We start from the raw sequence: 21,224 nt of genomic DNA, 5'->3' as shown, positions 1-21,224 counted from the left end.
CTCTGAGTTGATCTTGTCTTGTGCAGTTAAGTTTCAGTTTTATATGAGAGTTTGTTGAATGTTTCAGATTAGTTCCATGTATTTTTTTCTCCTTTCCCATCTGATTCCAGCAGTGCTGAAACTTTTGTCAATGCTACACGTTATGGTGTGCAAGATCATCATACTGTTAAGCTCACTGTTGCACTGATGACATAAGGGAACTCTGAGTTTCAAGGAGAAGAGTAACTTGAAATTATTCGCACTGAGATACGAAGTCCCTCAGTACTTACGTTGAATCTTCATGATGCTGTGTTTAAAGTTTGACTTAGTAGCTGAATCTACTGGGAGAAATAGTTTAGGAGAAATTATTCTGAAACAGTTTGTGCTATTATGTTTATCTGCAAAATGCACCAAAGCAGAAGTCTTGCTGTGTTAAAAAGCCAGTTTGTATTCAGAGGAGATGGAATATAAAGAGTAAATTGATACTAATAGATAATAATGGCATTTAAGGACTAAGCAAATGGTATAGACAACATACAAGGCAAAATCAATGTGTGGAGAATTTAATTATTCATATTTGAGGCTGAATAGAAGTGGTGTTGAGATTGGTGAATGGTATACAAGATTAAAATGTTAAAATTGATGATTGTTGGTGTAGAAAACAGGGAGATGTTCATCAGGTAACAGGGAGGAAATCACATGAGGAAGTATCTTATGAAAATGGGGATTATCATGAAATGCATCAAAGTTCTTAAGTAAAATAGTTGTTATCAGCAGCTACAGCCAGAAGTATTGACATTTCCTGATGATGAGTACCTCGTACTTTTATGCTTTTAGACTGTCAGTGTTAAATTTCAGTAAGTCTTTAAAACTCACAAAGTTATAAGAGAGACTGACAAGTAGTTAATGTTATGCAATTATGATGTGTCTGACAGAAGAAGATTTTAAGACATAAAAAGGTGGTGGATATTGAGAGTTATGGAAAATAACTTATTGGACTAATTTTATTTTATTTCATAATTTTTAATAGAAGTGACATACTAGGTGTCTGCATTTCAATTGATACAGCATGACATTTTAAATAAAAACTTGTAATGCTAGGTAGTCAGCAGATCCTTCCATTAATTGTAATTAATAGGTAAGTTTCAATTTTATTTTGTTAATAGAATTATTAAACCAATCTTTACTTCATTTTATTTCCCCTTATGTTCAGTTGGTCAGAGCATGGTGCTCATAACACCAAGGTCACAGCTTTGATCCTCAGTTCACTGAAGTGTTGGACTCGGCAATCTTTATGGGTCCCTTCCAATTCAGAATAGTCTGTGAAATCTATTGGAAAATGCTGCAATTTTTGAAGAAGTCTGGTTATGAGGACAAGGTAAAATGAATCTCTTGGTCAGCAGTACAAACTAAGAGTTATGTTGGTAGAGCTAAAGTAGATTATCTTAAAAAGATGGATGTGTACTTGCAGGATAAGGATGGCCTTCTGGGGAAAGGAGGACTGTAGAGAAAAAGGATAAAGGTGATTAATCAGTTGTGTCTGAGTTTCAAGTGCTGAGCTGTGTTTAAAAATGTTTTAATGCATAAACATCAAGCTAATGAGAAATGCAGCTCCGCATGCAGAGTGTGTCTGGTCTTCGAATACTATGCATGGTTCTGCGATTTGCTCTGTGTAAAGAGCTACGAGAAGGAGTCAATGACTGGAAAAAGCATATTATTGGAGAATAGGTAAGGAGTGAGTTTGTCAGACTATGGATATCATATGAGGAACTGAAAACTGGCACAATGACCCTTAACCTAACAAAAAAGTAAAACATGATCAATTAAGAGGAAGTAATAGTTAAACAAATCTCAGTTCTGAAAATGTATTTTCTAGAAGATACAGTTTAATTGAACATTTATTTGATTTGCAGGTGCAGGAAGTTCTAGAGCTAAGAAGTCAATGTGCTTGCAAAGATTCTTGTTTGGTCCTTACCTATGAGCCTAATTCTGTGCTATATTAACTCTTTGATTTTTAAAAGAAAATGTAGTATGGTGCATCAGTTTGGCATATGAAATAGTTTGTAATTGGGCAAATAATGCATTTCAAAATACAGTAGTTAGTAGTAAATTTTCAGGCAGCATGGGTCTGCTAGAATTAGTGCCCAGCATAGTATGTTCTATGCTTTTATCAGTGATTGAGAAGTTAAGTAATCTTTGCTGCTTGCTCTGAGGGTGCTGGGTGGTTTATAAAAACGTATGTTGTAAAAAATATGCTTGGATGTAATGAATAAGAATTCCTTGATTAAGAAGGAAAAAAAATAGTGAAAAATGAACTTTCTAACAGAGGCAAGTTTTGAAACTTCTGAATAATAATGGAGAACAGAACATTATTTTACTGTAGGGGGGGGAAAAGGCTATTATCTTCACTGACACTCATTTCAAGAAGGAAGATAAAAGTTATACCACAGTTGATTGGAATTACTCCACTCATGTTGTAGGTAGCAAAGTACTATATTTACTTATGATGGTAATTTCCTCCTAAAATATTACTGTGAATGTGGAAGTTGACAAGAGGCATACAATGATATTTTTAAAACATGCTCTTCAAAGAGTCAGAAGCTCTTTGCTAGCCTGGAGTATCTTTGAGAATATTTCAGTTTACAAAAATGTTTAGAAGAATGATTGTAATTATTATACAATAAGAATTGTTATTCCTGGTCAAGATGTTTTTGGTACTTGGGTACTGTGTACTGGTAGTTGCTATTTTCTGGTTTCTTGGGGTTTTGGTTTGTTGTTTGTTTTGTTTCTGGAGTTGTTTGTTTGTTTTTTATTTTTTTTTTTAAGTTAAAGGAAAATACAGTATAGTGCTTAATTGGATGGGCTGCTGAAAAAAAGAAAAAGAAATGTTCAGCTTGTTCCACTCTTGAAGTCTGCAAGCTACCTGACTTTCCATGGAAGCAGTGCATGAGATGCAAATAAGCCTCCCTGTGAGTGTTGCAAGACCAGCAGCTCTTGGAACATCTCTTTGAAACAAAACTTGATTTAAAACAAGGCAAAGTTTTCCTTTCTCAAAAAATTGTAAAGTTTTTGGTTTTGAGTGAAAACAGATGGGAGGGCTTTCTGAAGTGAAATAATAATGGCCCAGGGAAGGGAAGCTCTAATAACTAGGATAGAGCTTCCATGTCAAGCTGCTAAGGCCTTCTAGTTTCAGAGAAGATCTTGGCAGCTGTGGAAATTATATGACAAGTTAATTGTTGTGTGTCTGTCAGGTTAAAATAGAAATTTTGAAGATTATATCTTTTAACTAGATTCTCAAATTATGGTGAGTCTGGGTATCAGCTTCTATTTAGATTTCAAAAGATGTTACTATTTATTTATTTAGTTTTTATGCTCTTGACAGTCAACAGCAAATAGTATGTTTAAACTATGAACTTGTAATACATTTCAGATGCTAAAATAAAATCACAACAAAGCAAAAAAAATCAATATGGGAAAGGGAATGCGTATTTTCTTGCCTTCCCTTTTGGTCTTTTATTTAATAACAAAATAATGAATATTTTGGTAGTTACTACTTTTGGGAGAAAGACATAATTTTAAACAGCTTAGCAAAAAGATGTAAATATTTCTAAACTGTTCGAAATGCTGTTTTTAGTCAAGCTTTGTGAGTCTTCTACCCAAATATTCATTTAGTAACAAATACAAGAAATTCTGCAGGTCTAGATTTTTGCCCATACAGAATTATTTGTGGAATTGGCATCAAAGTACAAACTTCTTGAAACATAATAAATATCTTTATGATTACACTGACTGTTTGTATCTATACTGTCAGAGAAGAAAATGGAAGGGCTTAAAGGCTACTTAAGTTTCTGTACCCACTACTTTCCAAATTTAGCTATAAATCTCTTTTTTTTTTTCATAAGGGAAGGTTTTCAGTGAAGTTCATGACCTTTTTGTAAACTGCTTGCTGCTTTTATATTATATTTAACTCATGAGCCTACAAAGTGCCTTTGGACTCCTGATAAAAACTAACTTTCTTTGGGCTTGGGTAATCTGCATAAACTACGTTGCATGGACAAGATCTGGCTGACAGATTTGCTACTATTGTTGTCTGCATAGTGAAGAAAATTAATTGCCTGCTTTTCCAATGGCTGATGGTCTTTGCAGATACATGGAGTAAAAGTATGTGGTATTATCATTATTACATTAGAAAAATAAGGGCAGAAAGAGAAAATGTACTTCCAGTTTTGTGCTTAGATTATGTTAATTCTTTAACTCTTTCTATAGAAATAAGGATTACATTTTTAAATAGAGCAGGGGAACAAGGAGACACTGTGAAGCAATTAAGATTTCTATACTATCAAATGTCATTGTTGCAGAACTTGATATTTACTTTAGAGGTGTATCCCTTTTCTGAAGATCAAGGATTGTTCCTTAGTTTTATTGCTGCTTGGAAAATAAAGTAAGATACAAGTGTTTGCTTACTTGTAACTGTTTAGCTCCCAGAAACTCCTTTAAAATGGCTTAACTTAAAAAAAAGGACTTTCAAAATGGTATTAAATTAAGAGGATTTTTTTGGTGTGTATATATATATATTTTTAAATTAAAATATTCATCTTTTTGAGTGTGAACATTTTTCAGCATCTGCAGTCAATTACTAGAGTATGGCATTCTTTGTAAGTCAAATGTGAGATAGCAATCAGTCTTTTAACTCCATAAAAATCTGTTAAAGGTGACATGGGAACATAAAAAAGTGTGTGTGGGGGAGGGTAGAGAGAGAAGAGGCTTGACTATAAAAGGAGCAGTAGGGTTTTTTACTCTTCCATGAAAATTGTACTTTTCAGATCTTAAAGACTTTCAAGTCTTTCAGAAATCAAATATATCTGAAAAATAAGTGATGTGTATGTGTTGATAGTTCTTGAAGCATTTTTGTCCTTCTGAAGACTGTCCAATTCATATGTTAAAATTTTTTTAGTTGTTATTGTCAGTCAGAGGTGATAGTACTATGGTCAAGGTTTTAAAATCAGAAGGAAGTGTACTTAGAATTTAAATTTTCCATTTATTTGATGTGAAGAGCTGCAGCACAAGAAGTTAAACTGACTGAAGGTTGTCTCATGATTTTATCTGGGGAGAGACTGTGATGTCTAGAGCTGTTGTTGATTATCATAATAACTTCTGCAATTCCCTTGTAAACTTTCAAAAAGAAAAAAATTAAATAAAAATGCTAACATAGTACAGTGGCATAAAAAAAGACTAGTTACCTTAAAATAATTCAGCTTTTCAGTGAAAGATGTTGCTCAGGGACAAATCCATTAAGACTTAGAATGGAGAGATTCATGTGGCACATTCGTATAGGAACAATACTGCTTTTTAAAACACATATAGTAGGGCTAAGTGTCTTGATTATCAAGTCCCTATGCTACCTTCATATGTAAGTAATTTATTTTTCTTCCTTAAGCAGGTTATATGGGTGTGATAGGACTGAGAACAGCACCTTTCTGAAGCTCCAGGTCACCTGCGGTACTGTGGCGTGTCACTTGGCACGGTGCTGCAGCCACGCACCCCCGCAGTTCTGGCTCTGCAGTGGGGGATGTGCAGCCAGGTGGTCCCCTGGTAGCTCCATGTGCATCAAGATGTGCCTTATGGGCAGTACGTGGCAGCGTGTCCCAGTGCCTTTGCACTGTACAGCATTCCTGATGATGTACAGACATTACTTGTGCCGGCACAATCTGCATGTCGAGCCACCTGAATGGGAGCTAATTTTTGATAAATCTCCCCAACATGATTAAAATGCAGAAAATTGGCAGCAGTGAGTAAATAATGTATTTCCAGAAGGTTGCTCAAATAAAACTCTCTTTCAAGAATATTAGGCATACCTGAAAAGCTGTTGTAGGAAATTGATATACAGGTATACCATATACACAAAGTGTGCTGTTAAAATTCTTAGCAGGACAGTTCTTGCAAGAGCTTTTGTGGTGGTGATGCAGGAAATAGTAACTGAAATAAACTATTTTCTATTGTTAGAAAAGCTACTTCTTATCAGATCCTGAATGGAAAGCCATTTTTGTCCATTTGAACCAAACTGGGATTTAACACTTAGTTAAGATGCAAAGTCATTGCTTCATATTGCTCTTTATATACTTTTTATTCAGCTTTTACATAGAAGTTTTTATCTTTCAGTGTCAGATTTGGTAAATAGGTGAGAAGGCCATAAGTATAACCGGAAGAAAACTGTTTATTTTGACTGTGATCTAGCTTGCTGCATGTGTTTTTGTGAGAGAGAATTACGTGCAGTGGTAGAAGGTTCAGAAGAGGGTCCTCACTAGGTCATAATAAATTTTGGTCATAAAAAAAGTGAGTGAACATCTATGTTCTTTGGACCAGTATAGCTCTAGAAATTGGAGTTGAGAAGGGATTCGTGGAAGCTGGTAGTGTAACTGAACAATACAAACATTAGACTGGGACTTCTGCATGAGTAATCCTGTTAGATCCTAGGTACTTGACTTTGCTTTATTTCTCTTTCCCGTTGTTTGTTTATTTTGAACATCTGTGATATAAGAATGAATAGAGATTGCAAATAAATTTTAAAAACCTCAACAGAATCTCCTCCCAGCAAACAAACAAAAAACCAAACATACCCCTCATTCTTCCAAATGAAAAAGTGGCTTATAAGTTGTTAATATAGTTAGTTTTCACATAAGGGTGTCAAATGCAAATTGTTGGAATTTGTTTTGTTTGGGTTTTGTCACTCTTTTTTTAAAGCGTGATAACTGTCATGGACAAATGCCTAATCTGATGGATTTAGGGCTTGGTTACAGCAACTAATATCCTTCCTGAGGACACAGTCATCACTAGGCTTTTTTTCTGTGTGTGGAGTAATGGTAAGCTTAGAATGGAACTTAAGGTTTTTTATGCATAAGCAATTCCTTTAAAAACAAGGAATGAACAGCCAGAGGATGGTGGCTTGGATGTAGGTATTAATACTGACGTGTTTCAGAAATTGAAATTAATGAGCTGGAAGCATTAAAGTTTTTTCTGAGCATAACTGATTTTAAGGAGGAATGATTGTAAGGTTCTAAGTAAAGCAAACAATAGCAGCTGCTGTAAGGATTGGCTGAAGAGAGGAAAGATTTAGCCAGGACTGAGAGGAAAGTGTGGGAGGCACCAGAGATGGCAAATAAATGAAAACAATGAGAAGTGAAGTCCAGCTATTACAGCATATATATATATATATATATATATATATATATATATATATATATAGTTACCATTCACTGTCCCTAAGCTTTCTTTACACCTTAGCATGTTGAATTTAAATTTGGCTGTACATTATAGCAGAAAACTGGGTGGCTGGGAGGGGATACTTCAGTGCAGGAGTTGGGAAAGACCTAGCTGCCAATAAAGGCAAGTTACACAGGAACCAAGACAGTAGCTCTTTTTTCCTTCCAGAATAAAACACCTTTTTTCATCTGCCTTCTACTAATTTATGGAGTGTGGAAGGGAGTGGTGGTAGGGGAACAGTTCTCCTTCTGTTCTGTGGAGAGGCTTTGGGGGGAGTCTAGAATTGGCTCCATCAGTCACAAGCAGGGCTGATCCAGTGTTGGCCCTTCCTTGTGTAATTGGATGAGGTCTGTGTTAGAACAGCTAGTGTTTTGTTAGCTCTTTAACTGCATCTCTTCCTCATTTATCTATGAAGTGTTATCTTAGAGTACTGAATTTTGCATTGGGACATACCTAGTCTATTCTGCTTTGAAACTTTGTCATACCTCTTTAGTGATGTTTGGGAATGCATTGTATGTGATTGCTTGAATTAGTGGCAGCTCCTGTTTGGTACAGTTTTAAAAAAACAAAAGCAAAAGCTATAGCTTCAGCAGTCTAGGGCTGAGCTTCTTGGAATAAAATAAAAAAATAAGAAAGGAAAAAGCCCACCACCACCCCAAGCTTCCTTCCAAGCCTACCCAATGATTCGTTAAATTTGAAAGGGACTTTCTTTAGTGTTGAAAGCAATGATGGATCAAAATGGCTGCTATTTCTGGTGCACAAAAAATTGAGCATAACTGGAGAGAATGGATACAATTATAATCAAATAAAGGCTGTGGAGAGTAGGTGTAGGTGAAATGATTCTGCACTTAAGAGGGCAGACTGCAGTTGCATTGTGTCCTCTGCACCCGAGAAAGAATTTGTCTGTACAGTATAATGTGATTCCAGTCATATCAGCTTTGTGCATTTTAGTAATTTTTCTTTCCTTGTAAATTATGAGTGTATTTTTGTATTTTGTTAGTTCTCTGAAAACTGTTAAGAAAGTTAATCAAAATTACCAGTTTCATTTATTTCAGATGAATGCATTTCTGTCAAAATCATACAAAATTTTGTACATTGTATGTTTTTATTGTACCACAAAATTTACTCCCGAACATGTTTAGATTTTTCAGAGAACACACTTTGTAATGCTTTAATTAAAATATTCCAAATTTTAGAAGCATTTCCATTGACATACCTTTGACTAGTTATTCAGTTTTAGTTAGTAGGTAAAAGTCAAAGCTTTTAATTTTTTTTTAATTGCTACTTAGTTTTGTAGTCTTTGGGTATGAATGGTGGAAGTTTAAGATGCCTTTGTTCATTCATTTTTTTGAAATTATGATGTTCAGAAGAGCCTTCAAAAGAGTTAAAAAATGGCTTATGACAAGATTGTTTAGTAGCTTCCAGTTGTGGCAAGAGTAAAGAAGAGAAAAATAAAGCATTAGAAGTAGTTGCCTTGTTGGAACTCAAATAGTTACTGCAGTCAGATCTCAGAGGCTGATGCAGGTTGAGAATTCCCCCGTGGTAATATGACAGAGGTGTTGGCCCCCATCTGGCCTATAAAATCATTCACGTGATTACCTTGTCAAACCAGATGTGTAAACTGAGGGCCTTGTTCTTTAGCAGTGTGACAGAGTGAATGAGCAAACTGAAACTAAAATAATTCTGTAGTCATGAGGTCATTATCCGAAGCAGGAATAAGCTGGTGGGTTAAGTGGAAAAGGGGCTGGCATCTGCATGACTGCCACCACTCTGCAACTGGGCATTACAGTGCTGTGGTGGCTGCGTTGGAGATTTCAGCTGCACAGCAGAGAATGTGAGTGTGTTCTGGCACTTCAGGATCAGAGATTGATACTCTCTAAACACCCCAATCATGAAGGAAAGGAAATTCATGTGAGCATCTCCTTTGGTGTACCACTAGTTGTGCGCTCTCTGTGTATCTGAGTTGTTCTTGAACTGAGCTCTCTGAAGTCCAGGAGACACAACCGTTTTCTGTTAGACTTGATTACTTGAGTTAATCTCAGTCTATCAGTGAAGCAAAACAGATGCCTTGTGATTAAAATTAGCAAGGCAACTTCCGTTTGAGTTTCTAAATTTGTTGCAGACAATGAAATTAAAATCAGTCTTTTCTTGGGGGGACTGATTGCCACTGGAAAGAATTTGAATTTTTATTTGTAATACTAGCTTTAGAATTCAGCTAATTGGGATGTGCTGGAATGTTCTTATAATTGACATTTAATATCTAACCAACACTGATAAAAGAAATGTAAGTAAAACATTATAGTGGAGAGAAATAAATCCATTTTACAATTTGTGCTACTGTAAATGATCAGAGCTCTAATACAAGAAAGATGTATTCAGGTATATTATTGTTCACTGAAATTCCTGTCTATACATACATTCTTTTGTGTGTCTGTTAAACATGATCTTAACATGAAGCCCTTTTTCTCCTAACTCAAAAGCTTTCGCGAAGTTGATGAATGCCATACATAATGGTAAGTTATATTAGAATCTTTTTCAGAGGTTCATTTATCACAAAGGGTAGCCTTTTGTGGAAAAGCCTGATTGAAGGTCTTCATATTCTATGGATTGGGTGAAATACAGGTCTGCAGTGTGTCAATTGTTCAGTACTTGAGTGAAAACTTTGTAGATTGTCTGCAGGAGCCTGATAGGTCAATAGTTCCTCAGTTCTCTTTTTATGATCTTTTTGTATGTGTGAAGTAAAATGATAACAGTTTTATTCCAGTTCTGAGATTCTTTTCTTTAATTTTGTGAATAGTGTTTTCTAGTCCATCTTCTGTGTTCCATTCATAGGTGTGTTATAGTGATGTCTACCTCAGGCATTCTCCCACTTCCCTTCCTGACTACTTAAATTACTACAAGTAATGCATGTGAAGGTAGCCTTGTTTTGTCCATTCTTTGTTCTGACAGCCTGATGCTGCTCATTTGTGTCACTGATAACAGAACTATCAGTTTCAGAGGGAGCAATATTGAATCTTCAATGGCTGTTTCCTTTTAGTATTCAGCATTGGCTTTGTACCCCTGTTTCTGTATTCAGTCATAGTCAGTGGAAATGAAATATCTTATTAAATTAGAACTTGGTTTACTTTTTCAAAGCTATTGTTAGTTTGTAGGAACCAATCATAGGTGCATTCACAAGTCACTGGAAGATTTAAAATGTTACTGCATTCACAAGTTACTGGAAGATTTAAAGCCTCTCTCATGAGGCTAATTTTGAAGATTGTCAAGTTTATTTCTCAGTGTGATATTTAATTCATATCAGGTGATCTGTTAATAAAAATTGGAAATTATAATCCATTTGTCCCAGCCACAGATAGTTTTCTTACTGCTGTGCACGTATGTTAGAAGACCAGTGCTATATGCATTGCTAATTGTATTGACTCGAAATTCAGCATATGCAAAATAATTAAAATGTTTGAAACTTTTCATGGTCAAGATTTTTTGCATTTTAAGGTGGCAGTCATTACGGTTTTATAGAACTTTTGCTTTTCACACTGTCAGAGCCATGAATTAAACAGTTAGGCAGATGTCTAGAGTGGTGGGTCTCTTAAATAATAAAAATGTTAATTTTACATTAACTTTATGTTTCACAGTCTACATGTCATGAGAAATACTGAAATTTCTCTAGATTTGCTTTGCTTTAGTAAAATAGGCTTAGCTTTTTTTCCTTTTGATATAGGGTTTCCCCTCTCACTCTCCCAGGTATACAATGCTCTGAACCAGCTTTGAGATGAAGGAAAGCAAGCTCACCATTTTTCTGAACAAAAATAAAACATCTGAAGGGTATCTGACAAAGTGTGCTGAATTTGGACTTGGTGAGTTTCTGCTGTTTTATAAGCAGAGCCTTTTTGCTGTTTAATTTTGAAGAGGTAGAGATTCACAAGATGGTGCAGAATAGAAATTGATGGAATGCCATTTGTGACTTCTTTCCACATTGCACTTTCTGTTCTTTAAACTAGTGGCACAGATAGTTGGAAGGGCATCTGTTGCCAAACAGTAGTAATGCTTTATACAACTTACTGTTGTGGAACAGCATAATGATGGCTACATGTTTGTTTTAGAATGGTGTTTGGGCAGGATTTTTCATCTAATTATCTTATTTTGGGGTGGTGGGTGGTGGCGGTGATGTTTCATGATACCCTCTGAGGTTAGGGTGGTTACTTTTTTCCACAGTATTGCCTTTCCTTCCCTCCCTTCCACCACTGTGGTATTGTAGGGCTCTTGTTTTGTGAGAAGCATGTATATGAGTGAAATATGTCAGGGTAGGTAGAAATTCTGAGAATATGAACAGCAAGAAGAGTTCTTGTCATGTGTGTTTATATAGGATGAAAAGAAAGTATTAAAACTTGAGATAAATATTTAAATAAAGGAAGATCATTTACTCCAACAGCATATTCAGATTATGTGTCAGGTAATGCTGAGGATTGTAAATATCACTGTCAGTAAGAGTTTTGATGGAGTCATTGCATGAGTTTAAGCTGGCTGCACATCAGGAATAAAGTACCAAAAAGAAAACCTGTGAGTTTTAGTTAAGAGTGGAAACAAATGCAAGTTTAGAGCAGAGAGGTTTTATTAATAGTTTTGCTATAAAGATGGCCAAATCCTGTCAGTTGAAATTTGGTGCTGACAAACTCTAAAGGAGGAGAGATAGTAGCTAAAATGTTGAACTGGTTTCAAAGAATGTAATCCTAAAGAAGAGGACTAGAAAATGGAGTAATGAAAGCTGTTTCATTAAGATGCCTGCCTTAATAAAAAGGAGTCAGGACACTTCAGGGCAGACAATGGCACATTGCAGTTTTGCCAGTAAGAGACATGATATACTCAGTGCTATGTTTTCCACTTGTACAATCAACTTCTTATATCTGTGCTTTTTTCAAAACCTTTTTCTAAAACCCACAAAATTTGCAGTTGAGCGATGTAAAGTTGTCACTGCTATTCACTGTGTGATAGCAACATGCTTTGTCCTTCCAAACAATACTCTAGACCTTACAGTCAAACTTCTTTGACTTGACCTTGCAGTCTCATCTCTTCCTCTATGAGTCTACCACTGAAAAGCAGCAAGAAGTCTACACATATCTACAGATGCATAAATACGCATATAAAGTATACTTATCTCTTGGCAGTTTTAGTGCAGATGTTAAAAAAAGACTAGGAGAAACAGTGACATGATTATTTATGTTAGAAATAGTTGTAAATAGTAATGTTTGTGTGTTGCCTTTCTGTGGTAACTTCAGTTCTTGCTTGTTCTGTCTTCTGTCTTAATTTCATATGCCTGATGCTGTTTTTAGGTCTTTGGATATTGATTGTTTTGTCTTACGCTGATTTTTGAGTTGCAGTGATGATAATCATAATACAGAACAGACATCCATTGTGGCAGTCTCAGTGCTTGATTGTTATTTGAAGACAACATGTTTCCAAAGAAACCAGTTCTGTAGCCTTGCCCTTTCCATCAGTGTAGGCAAAATTCAGTATTTATGGTATACTTTTTTTAACAAGGTAACCTAAACTAAACAGAATCTGTAATGAGTGTGAATTGAAATTTTTGAATGTAGCCCAAGTTGGGCAGAGTTTTTCAGTGTTGATAGAAAGGCATCTGCTGTATTGAAGCATGGAGACAGTAGTGCTCAGCTAAACCATCTAAATTGCTAAAAACTAAGACCAAGAGAAGGGTGAATTTAAAAGCCTGAAGTAGTTCTGTTATGCATATTTTGGAATTCTGAGTACTGTTTGGTTGTCCGACATTGCAGTCTAAAGTGTAACTATCTGACCATGAGGTTCTAGAATACCACTTGAAAACTGTAATTGTTGCTAGTGATAGCTATTTGTAGGTCTTCAGAAATTTGAGCAAAAGGTGTCCCATCTTCCCCCCTGCCCTCTCCCTTCAAAGACACCAGCCTCAGATCACTGGAATCCAGAAGGGAGAAACTCCCATAAAAGACTTGATTGTGTTCTAGTGCTTCCAGTGACTCACCAACCAGCACTGAGGTAAATTGCTTCAGAATTGTTTGAAGCTACGCTATGTTTTCAGAGATCTTAAGCGAACACAGTAAATTTTTCTGAAATCATTAAGAAATATAGGTCACAAGTCATGCTCCTATTCATGAATACTCATTAAGTGAGCCTAAAATTACTTTGGTTTTAGTTTGCTGTATTTAAGTAACTTACGCTTGTATATGTTGGCTCATTGCTACAAAATTGAACATTTTAAACTTTTAAACGTTAAAAAGTTAAGGTCTTTATCAATTGTTCTTACTTATCTGTTTTACAAAGATCTTTGTTTTACAAAGATCTTTCTGTGCTGTGGCACATTTGAAGTACAGGTCTTTTTTGTGGTCATGAACATGCGTCTCAGATATGATCACAGAGCTCTTTATCTGAGTATTCTATTCTAGAAGACTACTTGAAAACTTTTTGACTCATGGTAGAACAAGCATGAAATTCTTAGCATGTCCTATATCATAAAGCTGAATTAATTGTGAAATGTAAACTGGCAGTTATAAAGCATCTCACAGGTTTTTATGAGAAGTCAGAACATCTGGAGGAAACAAGATAAAGGAGTTTTGTCCCTGTGTCAGCCATCTTCCACCCCAAAAAAAGACTGCACAGTTTAACTAAGGTGTAACATTGCCATGAGATACATTATGAAAAGCTTCAGCTGTTCAGAAAGGACTGGAAGATACTCACTGGGGCAACGGTGGAAGCATATTTAAGGCTAATAATTACAAAGACAGTTCCTGACACTCAAAATTCATATATTATAGATTTCTAGAGAACATTTGAGGAAAGTATTACTACATGCTTGGCCTATTTTTGTACTTTTCCTTGTGTGGCTGTTCACTGTTAGGGATTGATATAGTGAGCTAGTAAGAGAGTACAGTTCTCCCTGTCTTCCTAGTCTAGCATGTCGTTCATCTGTCTCCTCGTGTCATATTCAGACCACTTCTCTCAGAGAGAACATTTTTCTTGGCTGGGCTATGAAAAATGCATGTTTGAGCCCTTCTGCAGTGGAGGGCTGCAGTGTAAGACCTGTATCAGCTTGGATTAATTCAGATTTGCTGACAAGAGTGGCAGTCAATGGACATGGAATCAAGTGTAAAATACTATTCTTCACTCTAGCAGATGGGACTAGCTGAACACAGTAGACCATTTCAGTAGCACATGGATTGGTTCTGATCATTCACCCCCACCCTGTTGTTGAACACATTTCTGATTGATTATAGATAGTTGTACAGTCAGGGGTTTGACCATAGGGACAGGAGTAGACAGAAGAGATTTCCTGAACATCTTTTGCTGGATAAGCTGCCAAGAATTTGGGGTTAATTGTAATGGAGTTTGATAGCAAACTTAAGGTCTTTGCTGTATGTGTAAGTTATTTGATCATGGATCACCATATATATGTCATACTGCCGTGCTGGATTGTGTTCCTCAGTTGTGTCAAGGTTCTCATTGAGTATTTTGGTCTTTGACTATAAATCCACTCTTACAAAGTATTCTCAAAGGGAATATTTGTGGCAATCTGCCTTCTATCAATAGGTATGAAACTGGAATAACTGTTTCAAAACAGTTAGAAAACTAGTTTTTGAAAACATGTACACTTGTACTTTGTATCTTCCTCCTCCCCTCCACTCCCAGAAGTGTGCATTCTTTGGGTATTTTGAGTCTGTGGGATTTTTAAACTTCTGCCTCAGTTCTGGTGAGTACTCAGAATGCCTTTTGTGAAAGGAAGCCATTGACTGTTACCTGTGAGGCTGCTGTGCCTCCATCAAAAAAGGATGCCCAGTCACTGAAAGGGAGGGAAGTGTAGCTTGTTACCCAGCTGCAGATCAGTAACTTTCATTTCTGTGCACCTCTAGAACTGTTACTGCAGAGTCTTGTAGAAACTGATCTGAAAGTGAACTCTACCACTTTCCTCATCACCAGCAGGAAAATAGTGTAATTATGTGGTTCTTAGATTTCAGATTTTTTAATGAAGGAAACATATTTGCCCTAGCCTCCAAGCTTATTAGCTCATAAATTTAAGTGAGTATTGTTGCTACCTTGACAGTTGAAGTGCAACTTTCTTTTGACAACTTAAAAAAACACCCTTATTTTTATTTGCTTCTGTTTTGCATTTAATTCACTTCAGTTTATGATCATATTACAAAATAACATAGTGGGGTACTTCTTCCATAGTTAACATTGTACTGGAACAGAACGTATTTTTCTTGTGTAATGGAACTTAATCAGTTTTTTGTACCTGCTTAGTTACTAATGAATGGACTGCTTCATGCAAAGATACTTTTTCATTTTGCACAGTATAGGAAGTTGCCATGGGTTTAGAGGAGACTTTGAGATCACCACTCAAAGTGAGAGTATTGAAAATACGTCTATAGCTTCAATTTGTGTAATTATAGAAGTTATTGTTCTTAAAACTCAGAATTTCCTTTTATTCCTGCAGTTTCAACTATGAGTTCCCTTGAAGCTGTTGTCCCAACCCCATGCCCATCTGTCTTCCCCCAAGTATGAAGGTTTTGTCATTCTTCGCAACTTCCGTGGGCCTGCAAGTTTACATTTGAAAAATTGCCTCTTTGGCCATATTATTCCTGAAGTTTTGACAAAATGCTAAAGATGAGCCGCCTATGAAAGATAACTCAGATAACTTCCTCTTTTCAGAATTGTTGTAATAGTCAGAAATTTTTCTGACCTACAAAAGAAAAATACAGCTTTAGGGAGACCATTTTATAAGCTTCCTAAGGAAGCAGTCTAGATGTTGTCTCTCTTGATTTAGGCCCACAGTAAGCTCTAAGGCTGTTGTCCAGATTACAGAAAAAAAAGTCTAAAACATGTATGTTCCTGTAATAGGAATGGATGGTCTATGAGATAAAAGTAGCCAACTGCTGCCTGTTCTTTCTCTCTTCCTGAACTAGGCAGTCACCAGCCTAAGAAGGGAGTGTAAAAGAGCTGGGTAATGGAGGGGACTGTAGTACTAGAAAATAAGTGTGGATTTCATAGATACACATACAGAAATTGTGGTGGGAAAACTTCGTGTATTGATGTAATCTGTGAGATGCAGCACTGTGTTTAATCAGTTTTGTTAACTCCTCTGCTCATGGAGCTACTTACTTTTGAGATTTTGAATAAAACTACAAAAATTGTTCTGTGTACTACCTGCTGTATATTGCTAGTTTTGATTTGAGGCTGTTTTATTTTTCACTATTCTTAAAGTGCTTTTATATCCTCTCTTACTGAATTTGTTATTGATGGTGCATAAAGAATGCATTTTTTTCCAGTCTGCATTATTTAATGTGTTCCCTCCTCTATATTACTACCTTTCTGTGCTAAGCAAGCAGAGATACTTTCTTGCGGTTGCGTTTTTGTTAAGCCTTTCAAGCCACCAGTGTAGGCTGTATGTGCATTTTATCTGTTAGAACCTGCAGTCCATGTCCTGCAGCTGTGTTAGTGGTGTGATAGAGTCAGACTTTACCTCAGCACTGTTACATCTCCATTTCCACATGGAACGGAAGAACCTTGTTCTGGTTAATGCTGAAGATTGTATTTGACCATGCCATTTATGCTGCTGGCAAATTTCACAGTGCTGTTCATCACAAATTACAGCTCTTTGGCTTTTCAGTAATATGGGAAAGACTTCAAGTTGGTTTGTTTGTTTTAAACATGAATGTAGTTTACAGAGATTTGCTCAGGTTTTTGTTATCATTCCTTCCTGGTCCAGAAAGTGATTTATCTCTCCCCAAACCCCAAAGGCCAACTTAGTATTTTAGAGACATTTCAAGTGTATATTGTCTTGGCTTTCTAATATGATGTACACATAGTTTTTATACAGGTATTTTTGAAACAGTGTGAAAATCAATAATTTATTTGAATGTTCAGCATACAGGTCTTACTTAAATGCTGCATGGAGTAGTATCTTGGTTGCATGACTAGTTTCAGAAGGTGCATGTACTTTATGTTTTAATTAAGGGATTGCTAAATGGAAATACTTAGTTCAAAAAGACTGTGCTGATAGGTCATACTTGTCCTGTATTTTGCAACAGCAACAAATAGAGTTCTTAATATTACTGCAACAACTGGCAACAAATATTAGCTTACCTCATTCCACTGGCAAACTAGTTTGCTGCTTTTCTTTCTTTCGAAATATTCTTTTGCCTGTGATTTTATAAATTTCTGCTTGTATTTCTGAATTTTATTTTTAAGAGGAAGAATAAACCTTATCATTATAATAGAAGCAGCAGAAGTTCTGCAGTTATTAAATATGTAAGATTTTAAAAAATTAAGAATTAAAAAATCTATAATAGCTTTAAAATTTTGGAGTAGTTTTCCCTTTCTGGCAAAATAGCCTTCATTTTTAGTACTTGTCTCTCACCAAAAATTTTGTTTTCTCCTCTCATTGCTGTTGATGTTTTATGAGAGTGATAGTGTTCGTGGTGATGAGCACTTATGGTTTACTCAAAGGTGATGTGATATTTCATTACTTTTATTCTTAAATTTTATGGTTCCTGAAGCCTGATAAGTCATGAGAATCTCATATTTTCAAGAAGGTTTGTATATTTAATTGTTTTACTGCATTCAAAAAACAAAGGGTCAAATCTCATCTTTTTTATTAATTTGAAAGTACTGATTAAAAGCAAATTGAAAAATCTTTTGAGGACCTATATTTCAGTTTTTGTGATTGTAGTTATGTCACATTTAAGAGTAGACTCAGTAGCAAGGCTGATCATGGTCATTTTGGTGGTGTGTAGGGACGAATTAGAGCAGGATCCATGAAATGTGCTTCTAGTTAAGATGATCCAGCTAGATCTGGAAAAGGATTGTAGCAAAGGGAACACTTTAAGGATCTTAACTGCTAATAAGGCTGTAACTAGGTTTTGGGGATGGTGACCAAAAAAAGCCAAGGAGATGGGGAGGTGGTAAATGGAAAAAGATACGAAGGTCAGTAGGAAAGCAGAGCAGTATTGAATTTCTCTATGATGAAGAGACTGGGGAGAAGATAAGTCACTAGCCTTGGTTAGGCAGGAAAGAAGTGTTGTCGCGATGTGTCTTCAGCTGCTTTTTCATATCTTCTTTCTCTAGTGGGTTTAGCTGATTTTCTCTTCCATTTTTCTTGACAGTTAATAGAGTCAGGGAATTTAAGATGCCTCAGTGTTTGCATATTATTATATGTGGGTTTGGATGATGTTAGTCTCCCTTTACTGCCTGTGCTCAGAGGGATATCTGGGTGGCGAGTGGTGTTTTAACATTGCGTATCTTCTTATTGTCACTGCCTTCTTCAGATCATTATTTGTATGAGTGACAAACTAGCTCCACCCTTTGCCTTCTAACTGGCATTTCAGTTCTGTTGCTTTTTTTGATCTAACCATGTTCATTCTACTTCTGTTTACTCCCTGTGGCACTCTTCCTCTAACTGCAGTTCAGTGCTACCATGCTTGATATTCCTTGGCCAGCTGACAGCTCACTTATCTAATGCACGTGGAGCCTAACGGTTTCATAGACAGGTACTACTTCTTGTCCTGGGCTTCTGGTCAGTAGGGTTTTTTTTCCCAACCTCTCTAATAAACTTTACCCTGCATGTAGATGAACAGAAGTAATGGCTTCACAGAGGGGTGTGAACTCTTCCTATTTAAATTGCTAACTTACAACTCTTGACTAATGTTAACGTGTTTAGTCGTTTATTTGTTGGCTGTTTTAGCAGAAATGTTAGTCAAGCATTCATATAGATCATGGATGGAATTATAGTTCGTGAGTAAATGAAGTACCACCAGTTCTATTGGCAAATCTGAGTACCTTGTCCTCAGACTTGCTGTCAATATTTTTCTGAAAAAGCACAAGCAATCCTTAGTTGCCAAAACTACAGTTTTGAACAAATGTATGTTGTTTAGTAATACTTACTTTAAAGTTAAAAAGTATTTTTCCATTTGTATGGTGTGTGTTCAGTTATATAGCCCAATACTTCATTCTTTAGTTAACAGTAATGCATTGAAAGAACAAACTCTGATAGCAGATTCAGTTGAAGGCAGGCATTTTAGCCAAAAATTCTGCCACTGTTAATATTTCAGCAGTTTGTAATGCACATAAGTATTTATCACACATGTTTTATAAAAACTTAAAAGTGAATCAATCTGTGTTCCCTGAACTGTAGAATGTTAAATGATGAGAGCACTTTTGTTAATCAGCATGGTTAGAATTTCTACACAGGAGCTTTCTGCATTACGTATTAAGCGATCTTGTTTGTCTTGATTAATTTTCTACTGCATATTTACATGGTTACTAGTAAACAGAGGGTGGGGGAGAGAGAGAGATGCATGTAATTGTTTTTGTAATTTTTTTCAGGTATTTTTAGCAGCAATGATGTAGCAGTATCATTTCCAAATGCAGTATCTGGCTCAGGATCTAGCACTCCCGTTTCCAGTTCTCATTTACCTCAGCAGGCTTCAGGCCACTTGCAGCAAGTGGGAGCTCTATCACCTTCAACTGCGCCTTCTATAACTACTGTTGTTGCTGCAACTCAGGTAAACTATCACAAGAGTTTAAGATAGAAAACCATGTTACTGACCTGCTTAATTTCAATGTTAAAAGAAACCGTAATTTCTTTGGAAAATAGGTTAACAAACATTATATTTATTGTGAAATGTTGCAGTGGCTGGAAGTTCCCCATAGTATCGCATAGTCTTAATTTGTAGAGCACATAGATTCTTTTAAATGTAGTCGGAGGAAGTGCTTATAAATAACAACTATATTATGACTAGTAGCATAAATGCTGGTTGCAGTTCATCAGTGTTCTAACCAGATGTTAGATGTTCTAACAAGATGTTTAATCAGAACATAAGAAAAGATTTTAAAAAGTAAAATATGTAAATTTTTCCTTTTTTATGCAAAAATGATGGTATCAGTTAAAGAGTGGTTTGTTTGGGAGATTTTACAAATGTACAACTAGGCTAGCCCTGGCACAGATATGGCCAAGGCTGACATCTTGGTAACAAATGAATGTTGACATATATGTTATAATTTTGTATTTGAGAAGTCATGCAAATGAAGATCAATAGTTCATGTTTGATGGTGAAGGAATAAGGGAGGCATAGGAGAAGTGCAGAAGGGTGGCATAGTTGAAGTAATGAACCAGAAAAAATACCTTTGTGATAGTTTTTTGTATTAATTTAAGTTGGACAAGATTACATTTATCAAGATAAGAGAGTATGAAGTTATAGTTGCAGGAAGTCACCATGATTACTGTTGAAGTACTAAAGAATACTACAATATACATTATTATTTTATACTCCTTATTTCTTGCATATTTCATTTTCTGATGGGAATCTCTTTTACCATGAATGTATCAAATATATTTTTTGTGTGCTTATAAGGAAAGAACTTGTAATTTTTATACAGTGATCTAAGATAGTGGATATAAACATGAAAAAATCAAGCTTAATGTATGTTTGTGTGCACAAGCAGGTGTGTATAGTGTATGGATAGTAGAAATGCTATGTGAAGACCAACAGAGATTACATTTCAATATCAAATAGCAATTTGTTCTTATAGGTGGCAGAGTATATTTTTACATCATTCTTCTGAACTGGTTTTCTAAAGAAATAAGGTGGTTTCACTCAGAATTGAATGGTACATCTTTTGCACAAATTGATAGAAACTACTTTAAAGAAATTAATTAAAAATTTGGTACTTCAGGAAGTTTCCCTTTCTTTCCATTTCCCAAGATCATTACACTCTCTAACTCACTGGCAACACTTAAATTGAACAGTTTGGAGTTGGGGGGGGGGTTGTGTCATAGTTAAATAGCAGATTAAAAGTTTTTAAAAAAACCCAAATAAGTCAGTGCTCAGTTTTCATAGAGGAGAGGTTTGCTGTAAGAGTCTTGGACAGACTCGGCCTTTTGTACAGCTCAATGCATTCATAAATGGTCTGGGGAAAGGAGGAGGAGGATCACACACCAAGTTTGC

At 35.8% G+C, this 21,224-nt stretch overlaps 1 protein-coding gene across 20 annotated transcripts in view; it reads left to right on the top strand.

Moving 5' to 3' along the window:
* MLLT10 (MLLT10 histone lysine methyltransferase DOT1L cofactor) overlaps positions 1–21,224 on the top strand; it is a 133,612-nt gene that overhangs the window by 81,814 nt on the left and 30,574 nt on the right. For all 20 annotated transcript variants that reach the window (XR_014950953.1, XM_085565581.1, XM_085565559.1 and 17 more), the window contains one exon: positions 19,603–19,781. Coding sequence is in view for 19 of the 20 variants with exons in the window: in XM_085565581.1 (XP_085421707.1) it covers positions 19,603–19,781 (179 nt within the window). In the remaining variant the exon portion in view is untranslated. The remainder of the gene's footprint in view (positions 1–19,602; positions 19,782–21,224) is intronic.

The sequence above is a fragment of the Lonchura striata genome, chromosome 2 (assembly GCF_050655825.1).
Source record: "Lonchura striata isolate lonStrDom1 chromosome 2, ASM5065582v1, whole genome shotgun sequence".
NCBI lineage: Eukaryota > Metazoa > Chordata > Aves > Passeriformes > Estrildidae > Lonchura > Lonchura striata.
Note: the sequence above shows the minus strand (reverse complement) of the source record. Positions and strands in the feature narration are given on the sequence as shown.